The following is an 8,301-nucleotide window of genomic DNA, read 5'->3' as shown; positions in this document are numbered from 1 at the left end:
CAAATCAAAAAATTAAATATTAAAAAAGAGAAACAGGTAACATTTTATTACTGTTGCTTAATACCTGGAGTCCCATATTGAGTGTGAATTGGGAGCTGTCTTGTTCACCAAAGTATTTGTAGCACCCAGGATGATGCCTAAAACAACAGCAGGTGCCTAATGAGTGATTGTGCAATGAGAGAAGAGGTAAGGGCTGGCCAAAAGCCCCCCTTCTGGGATAGGTGAGGTGAGGCCGACCTCTGCAGCAGATCACCCCCACGACTCTATCCCTATCATAGTATCTGGGGAGGAATCCCCAATGGCACCCCAGCAGGCATGGTGGGTGCCGGTCTGACTCCTGGAGAAGGCAGGCAGTTCTGCCCAGCAGCGCCACTTAAGTAGGGTTGTAAATCCTGTGAATGGACAGGGCAGCCGTAGCAGCAAGAAGGGACCCTCGAGTCATCCAGGTGCTCCAAACCCTGGCTGGGCAACTGGCTGACCGTCCCTGTGTCTGGTACCCAGGCTAGGCCAGGGCGCTATCCGGATGCGCCAGGCCCAGCAAGTCCTCTGCCAAGCTGGTGAGCTCGTTCTCCTCGAGCGCCTCCACCAGGCGCTGCAGCGTGGCGCGGCGGCCCTCGGCCTGCACGAAGCGCCTCAGTAGCTGGAAGGCTTGCTCGTACAACCCCTCGCGCTCGTACTCATAGGCCAGGGAGTCGAGCACTGGGTCCCTCAGTGCGCGACAGCCACGCTGCAGGGAGCGTCCAACCTTGCGCCATTTGAGGCCCACTGAGCGCGCAAACGTCTGCTGGTCCTGCAGGCTTATTGGCCGGTTCACTGCAAGGGGGGTGGGGGGAGGAAGAAGCGGAGTGAGCTGGGGGCGGGAGCACACCGATACCCTTCCATTCCCGCCCTGCCATTTCCAGGTGACCCTGTCTCTGCCTCTCCAAGAGCGTCTCACCTATGGGCTGGCCCTGGAACATAAAAGTCTGGCCAGATGGTGGCGGTGGCGGTGGCTTCTCCGACGAAGATGGGGCCAGGGACTGCATGGGGGCTGGAGCTAGCACTACGTTGCCACCCTGGCCCCCTGAGCCAAAAGTCAGATTCCGGAGCGCATCCTCCAACTCCGTGAGTTCCTCGTCCCGGAGCCGGTCAGGCTAGGGAGAGGAATGCTGCGTCGGTGGGGGTCTTAGCCACGAATCCCTGCCCCACCTCTGGGCCCAGTCCCGCCGCACCTTCTGGGCATAGATGCAACTCAAACAACGCTCCTCATCTGCCAGCAAGGCGTCCAGCCGCTCCGCGCCGACGCGCAGCTCCAGTTGCAACGGCACTGAGTGCAGGGTGAGCAATGCGGCCAAGCGGCCCTCCAGCGCGGCGCGCAGCGCCCCCTCGCGGTAGGCGCGGAGGAAGCGGCCGCAGGGCTGGCGTCCGCAGAAACGCAGCTGCACAATCAGCTGCGGATCGCTGCGGTGGATCTTGAGCATCTGCAACTCGTCAGGGCTCCCGCTCTCTGCGGAGGCGGGCAGTCAGGCGCCAGACGGTCCGCCACCGGACCGTTCTCCCAGCAGTCGGAGGAGGGGGTGAAGCCCGCGGCCAGAGCCCCTCCCTCGCCCCCAGACCTAGGAGCGCGGGTTTACCCCAGAGCTCCCAGCCAGAAAACAAAATTGGGATGCCAGAATGAAGGCCGGGACCTATCCTAGCCCCATCTCTGGAGCCCCAAATTAAGGTGGACAAAAGGGACGGGCGGAGAGACTGCAGCACAGAGGGGGGCGAATGCCCTGGGCAGCCAAGCCATCTGGGTAAAAGGCCAGCGGGGCAGGGAAGGGGTGGGAGGTCTCGGGTCTTAGGCCTCCACCAAGTATGGCTCCTGCTGCCCCAGAGTGGGATCCCCCAACCAGGCTCAGTCTCCTGTCGCCTCTGTCCTGATATGGGAAAGGGGTACCCGGAAGGTAGTTACTGGGAAGGGGTTTGGGGCAAGGAGTGCTGCAGTGAGAGAGGAAAAGAGGAGAGAGATGTGCGCGATTAGTAGAAAGCAGTGATCCGACTGGTTTGGGGAGTGGAGGACGTTAGTGCACACATAGGTAGACCATACATAGACACGTAGATTAGATATCTACACCCAAGGGCGCATATGGGTAACAAAGAAGACAGCCTAAGCAACCAGTCCAATCCTTGCCATCAAATCTTTTCTCTACTGGTGGTTAGGCACATGCCCACAGAGTTGAACAGATTGGGGGGGGGGTGTCTCAGCCCCTGGGCCCGCCCACCAAGAGCCTCCCCTTTTACACCGTATGACTCAATCACGCACCTGCCAATGCAGCCCGAAGAGCCCTGTACACCGCCACCTTCTGTTGGGGATGAGCGTAAGCGTCTGACAGGGCCACCTTGTCCAGCGAGGACTCCACAAACAGGTATGCGCTGCCCACCCACTCCTCCAGCCCATTTGGCCCAGACGCCATCTCGCCTCCTGGAGATGCAGATAGGCATCCAGATCACCCCAAACCCAGCCCTGGGGGCAACCCATCCAGTCCCACCTGGCCCAGTTGTCCCCACCCAGTTGGCATACTTGTTCATCATCTCACAGGCAGCCCCCTTGTGTGTCTGGCTCTACAGAGTCCAGCCCAGCTCAGCCCAAACTTGCAGTGAGGACTGTCCCTCCCTCCACTGCCTTCTCAGAAGAAGAGCCCGTGGTCACAGTAGCGAGAGGGGAAAGGTACTATCCTGCAGTGGAGGCAGAGAAGTTATGCCTTTTCCTCAGACCAACTGTCTCTCTTACCAAAGCTGACCGGACACGTCATCCTGAAGGTGCCCATGCCACACAGCCAACGGGACCCAGGCCCTGGTATGCCCTCAGCTTAGGCTTGAGCTCCCAGGATCCCTTAGGGCACAGCCCCCTCTCCCACCACAGCAGTGTTCTCACCTGCATTCCTAACTACACATTCTGACTTCACTTCAAAGGACACCTATAGTTGGTGCCTGCCCAGATTCCCTTCCCCAATCCTGATGGACTTTGGGGGCCTTCTCTCCTCCCTTTAATCCATGTGCCTGTTGGGAGGGCTAACCCCCACTCCCTCGCTCCAGGTGTGGGCATGTGAAACAGGCCTGGCCAACCTGCATATTCCATTCACCTTTCTAAAATGATGAGTTCAGAGTCCGGCAGGTTCAAGACAGACCAAGCAACCTGCAACTTTGGCCGGACCAATAGGAAAGAGGCACTAGTTTCTCTACCTTTGGGGCTGAGCTGAAGGAAGGGGAGGTCTCCATCCTTTGTCACTGCTTGGGAAGAGCATGAATGAAAATGAAACTGACACAAAGGAAACAGAGCCCAGAGATGAGGAGGTGCACTCCCAACCACACACTATGCCCCTGGCTCCAGCTGCACCCTGGACTTCTCCATTATGTGAGCTAAATCATTCCTTTTTGGTCCAAAGTACTTGGAGCTGGGCTCTTGTCTTATGCAACTGAAATTGTTCTATTACAGATTCCTTGCCTGTTCAGAGAGAGCCAGGGCCCCGTGGTTCTGGCATATCCTCCATCTACTGACAAAATCCTAGCCCTAGACCAGGGGCAAAATTCCCAACCAGGGAACCACACTGCACTGACCTTCAGTTCAGTGGCCTCCTAGTCACAGTGCCAAGAGGCCTGCTCCTTCCTCCTCACCTCACCTGAGGCAACCTCCCACCCTTATCTATCCTATAAACAGGGGCTCAAGACCCCACCTCCTGCCCCATCAGCCTTCTTTACTCTCTGGCCTTTGGCATTTACATATGGTGGGTAGGAGCGTGCTGAGCCCCAGTGTGAGCACCCTGGACTGATTCATTGCTCTGGGCAGTACAGATGGGGTGGTCTCAGCTGGCATCTATTTACATGAGGGACAGGGAACCTCGGAGGAGGGATGCCAGAAGGAGCCAGGACCATAGACTTGGATAGTGTTGGGGCAGCTGTTTCAGATCTGCCCCAGACCTCAACCTGAGAGCCAAAGCCTGGACAGTAACTGGGCAGGGGCCATGCAGCATAGCCCAGACCTGGCAAGAAAAATACCTGGTGATGGTCCTATCCTGAGTCTGAGCTCAGGGATATGGCTTTTGAGCCCCCCACCCCCACATCAATAACCTTTTGGTAGAAAACATATTAATACTTGTGTGTTTACCCAAAACAATGCTCTATGGGAATGGAGGAGATTGGGGGGAGGGTCAATTATTGTATTTAGCAATATTCTATTTTATGTAAAATACATGTCCTTTGTATTAAAAAAGCAAAATTAATTTGTTTTGCTTAAAAAGCAAAAACAAAACAAAACAAAAAAAGAACAAAACCAAAACGGGGTGAATCTCTGTAGGTGCAAGTGAGGCCAAGTAGGGAAACAAGTCCTGGGGGAGAGCCCCAGGCGGGTAAAAGAGTGTGAAAATCTACCCTGGAAAGGTCTGCTCTTTCATGTTTTCTTAGTCCCCTGACTTGAAGGTGCAGACCCCATGGATGGATGTGGTCCCGCCCCAAGGGGTGGAGGGAGGTGGTAGGACGAGCCAGAGTCTGCCCAGCAGGCTTTGGGGGGGGGGGGCACTGGAAACCTGGAGGAGTGGGGACGCTCCATCACACCCACTGGGGCTGGACAAATCGGGGAAGTCCAACAGGTCTGCCGGGGCCTTGGCTCCTAGTCCCCTTGGGAACTCCTCCTACGCCTCCTTCCACAGAAGCCCCTCCTCGGGAAGCCCCAAGCCTCACCCTCCTGGAGTCTGCCTCCCTGGGCCCGGCCAGGATGCGTCCCGGGAACGCTTGGCTGGGCTGAGACTGAGTGACACGTGGGTACGACTCAAGAAAATACACCTCTACAGCCAGGGGCCATCGCCCCATTAACACGCCCTCACAGTGGGGGAGGGGAAGGGGGAACAGCCCCACCTCTGGCCGGGTGAGCTGCAACAGCCCGCGGGCGTGGGCCCTAGAGGACTGGAAGCCTGCGACTCCTAGCATCCGGGCGGGCGCGCCCCCTACTCAGCTGCACCCCTTCCGAGCCCTGCAGGGGAGCTCCCAAGCCTCCCACTAGCCCACCCTCACGCTGGGATTTCTCACGCACGACTGGTTGGGACGGGGCAAGAGGTCTTTGCTCACAGATTCATTCAAAACCTGCTCCGCCTTCTCACCTGCGGCCTCTCGAAAGCCCCTAGCTGGGACAGGGAACCCGGGGGGCCAAGGTCGGTACCCCTTTTCCTGCCTCCCACGTAAACAGCCCAATAGGCCACCGCTACCCGCTGGCCGGCAGCCGCGGATGACAACCTCCCCGCTTCCACGATCCTGAGCCAGGATCCACCTCTGCTCCCGCCAGCACCGCGAAGCCCACCCACCCTCTGCACTAACCTGGCCCCCAGGCCCGGCCTGGCTGCCCACGCCAGCTCCACCGGGTTCGCGCGGCTTCCGGGTGTGCGCCAAGCGCAGGGGCGGCGCCCCAGCTCGAGCCGCCTTGTCCGCCCCGGCGTCCCGCCCCCGGGGCTCCCCGCGGCTCCTTCTCGCCCATTGCTCTCCACCGCGAGTCCCCAGCCTTTCCACTGAGCAGGTAAGACACTGGCGTCCGAGGTTAGACGGCAGGAAACACTGCCCGCGGCCAGGGACCTCGGGGACTTGTGGCTCTCACGAGACCACAGGGCTCCAGGGCGAGAGAGCTGCCCCGCTTCCTCGGGCGGGAAACAGACGGGTCAACAAAGGAACGTCCCCTGGGGACCAGAATGTTCGGGTGCTTTCTGGGGGATCGAGCTCGGTGATCTCTGATCTCCGATCTCTGCTGCTCCCGGCCACTCAAGACGGGGTGCCGGTGGGTCCCAGGTGGAAGCCTGATCGAGGGTGTCTTAACTTCCAGGACACACACACAAATTCCAGCAGGAAGCGTTAGTCTGGAAAATACGGGGAATCGAAAACTGGCAAGTGGTGTGGAACGTGGTGTATGAAAACCTTCAAGCACCTTAAAATAACATTGGCAACTTAAAAGAGGATGCACACTTTTCCAACAACCCCCGCCCGGGAAAGGCCGCGCTCGGGGGTGGACCTGCGGAATCCCAGCTGAGTCTGGGAGCCTGGACTGCCCTGGGGTCAAGATCGGGACTTGAACCCAGAGCCCCAAGCTTTCCTCCCACTAGTTTCCCATTGGAAGTACCTGGGACGACTTCCCCGCGAGGTGGGGACGGGAAAGGGCATTCCCCTCTCTGGGCGGATTCAGCCGTGCCCCACCGCCCCTCCGCTTCCTGATTGGCTCTGGTCCCTGTCAATTAAAAGTCTTCCTTAATGCTCCCGCCCTATTAACCCTATTGTCACTCTCTAGGGACCCGCGAGGCTAGTAGGGGGGTTTATCGCCTTGGGACCTGTGGAGTCCACCGGCGCTTGTTGAAATTCAGATTTCTGGACCCTCCTCTTTCCAGAGAGTCTGATTTAGTAGATGGGGCCGCGGATTCTGTATTGGGAACAAATGTCGGAGTGATTCTGGGCCCCTCGCAGTCTGAGAAGGCCTCATTTCAGCGGCCCTCCAGGTATAGGGATATAGTTGTGAACAAAACATTTTAAAAAATTTCTATCAAAAAAAAAATTTCTATGCTCAAAGATCTACATCTAGTAGTGGGAAGGATGAGAGGACATTTCCCTAGTACTTATGGTCCAAGCTGGGAAGGAAGCAGTTCAGTGACCCCTGAAGACTGGCCCGGGCAGCTCTGAGTGTAAAGGGAGGCAGGGGAAGGGAAGGTGGGCTCTCTGAGCTGGATGGGGAGGACCAGGTTATTCAGTCAGGGCCTATGCAGTCGCCTTCCAACCTCTCTAGGAAAGACTTTAGTAACTGGGAGGAGGATCAGAGAGCATTGTCTAAAACCGGGGCACCTGGACTTTATCAACTTGGCGCATAGGTCGTGCTTGCTTTCCTTTTAATACTGTATAAAATGGGGATCCCCCCCCCAAGTGATTGTCAGTACTGTTTAAAAATATTCCAGATCATTAAAACTTAAACTTGCAAATTTCTTCATGAAGTCAGCAATTTCCCTTCTAAACGAGAAAATAAATAAATAAATAAATAAATAAATGAGCAAATAAACCAGAAATCCTTCAGCATCCAGGGCCGACTTCATGAGTCTGAGACCTGTGCAGTAGCACAGGGCCCCATGCTTGGTTTGATGACTTGGTTAAATGCTCTGCTTGTCACTGGCTTGAAGTTCTTAAACATGTTTTGAACGAATACTGCATTTGCATTTTGCACTGGGCTCCACAAATTGTGTATTAGCTCCTGGGCCACAGGTATTTCCATACATGGGCTCTGGTGTTCTCCTCCACACTCTGGCTTTCCGGTGCCCAGGGACACCCTTCTCTCTCCAAGCCAGAGCTCCTGGGAGCCTCACAATCCCCACCCCACGCCAGCAATGGCTGAGCCTGGAGAGCAACTGCCCGAGGAGGTGCTGGCGCTCATCTTCTGCCACCTGCCCCTGTGGGACCGCGCTGCCGCCGCCAGGGTCTGCAGAGCCTGGGCCGCTGCTGCCATCTGCAGCGCTGTGTGGCATGACACGACCATCAGGTGAGCCCATTCCTCCCCTCCTTCCTCCTGCCACCTTCCAGTCTTCTCCCTCTCTCCATGGAGTCTGGGGGTTGGGGAGATTCAGTGACTCCCTGTATTAAAAAGAATAATAATTACTAACGTTTATTGATTGCCTACTATGTACTATTGTTATAAGTGCCTTACATATATTAATAGGTAGTACTATCTCCATTGCACAGATGGAAAATTGAGGCAGAAAGAGTTAAACACTTCCTGCAAGTCACTCAGCTAGAGTGTAGCAGAAGCGAGTGTGAACTTGGCTATGCATGTCTCCTTAGAGACCACTGAGAAAACCCAGTTCCTAAAACCCTGGGTCTCCATGCCAGGGTTTCAACTTGCATCAGATGCATCTGAAGTCTTCTAAAGGGATGGGGGGGGGGCGTTCCCTCCCAGCATTAGCGGCTAGTTTGGGGTAACCAGGCAGGGTCGGGTCAGGGGTCAGGGAGGTGTATGGGTAGGGAGCAGAAGGGGATGGTAGCTGGAATCCAGGCCGAGGGATGGGTAGAGGTTTCTCTTCTGCTCTCGGGGACACAGCCCATGCTTTTTCTCCACCGCGCTAACCCCAAGTTGCTACTGTGAGCGAGAAGGCATGCTGCCACCCTATCTGTCAGCCTGCCTGGACCACATTCGCAATCTGCATTTGGAATTTGAGCCATCGAAGGAGCCGAGCCGCCGGATGGCCACGGAGCTGCTGACCGCGCTGGCAGGCCGTACCCCAGGACTTCGAGGCCTGCGCCTGGAGTGTCGCGGAGAGAAGCCGCTCTTCG

At 56.7% G+C, this 8,301-nt stretch overlaps 2 protein-coding genes across 2 annotated transcripts in view; one reads left to right on the top strand and one right to left on the bottom strand.

Moving 5' to 3' along the window:
* Positions 1–19: 19 nt before the first annotated feature.
* TRADD (TNFRSF1A-associated via death domain) lies at positions 20–5,533 on the bottom strand. The gene is made up of 5 exons (XM_006769807.2): positions 5,329–5,533; positions 2,285–2,443; positions 1,212–1,486; positions 938–1,133; positions 20–813 (listed from the first exon to the last, which is right to left on the bottom strand). Exons 1-5 carry the CDS (start codon positions 5,483–5,485, stop codon positions 503–505), a joined length of 1,098 nt encoding a protein of 365 aa, XP_006769870.1. The 5' UTR covers positions 5,486–5,533; the 3' UTR covers positions 20–502.
* Positions 5,534–5,618: 85 nt separating this feature from the next.
* FBXL8 (F-box and leucine-rich repeat protein 8) overlaps positions 5,619–8,301 on the top strand; it is a 3,597-nt gene continuing 914 nt past the window's right edge. Inside the window, exons 1-3 of the mRNA XM_015567817.1 lie at positions 5,619–6,488; positions 7,319–7,513; positions 8,102–8,300. Of these exons, the coding sequence (XP_015423303.1) occupies positions 7,362–7,513; positions 8,102–8,300 (351 nt within the window). The 5' untranslated portion in view covers positions 5,619–6,488; positions 7,319–7,361. The remainder of the gene's footprint in view (positions 6,489–7,318; positions 7,514–8,101; position 8,301) is intronic.

This window comes from Myotis davidii, unplaced genomic scaffold, assembly GCF_000327345.1.
Source record: "Myotis davidii unplaced genomic scaffold, ASM32734v1 scaffold243, whole genome shotgun sequence".
Taxonomy (NCBI): domain Eukaryota; kingdom Metazoa; phylum Chordata; class Mammalia; order Chiroptera; family Vespertilionidae; genus Myotis; species Myotis davidii.
Note: the sequence above shows the minus strand (reverse complement) of the source record. Positions and strands in the feature narration are given on the sequence as shown.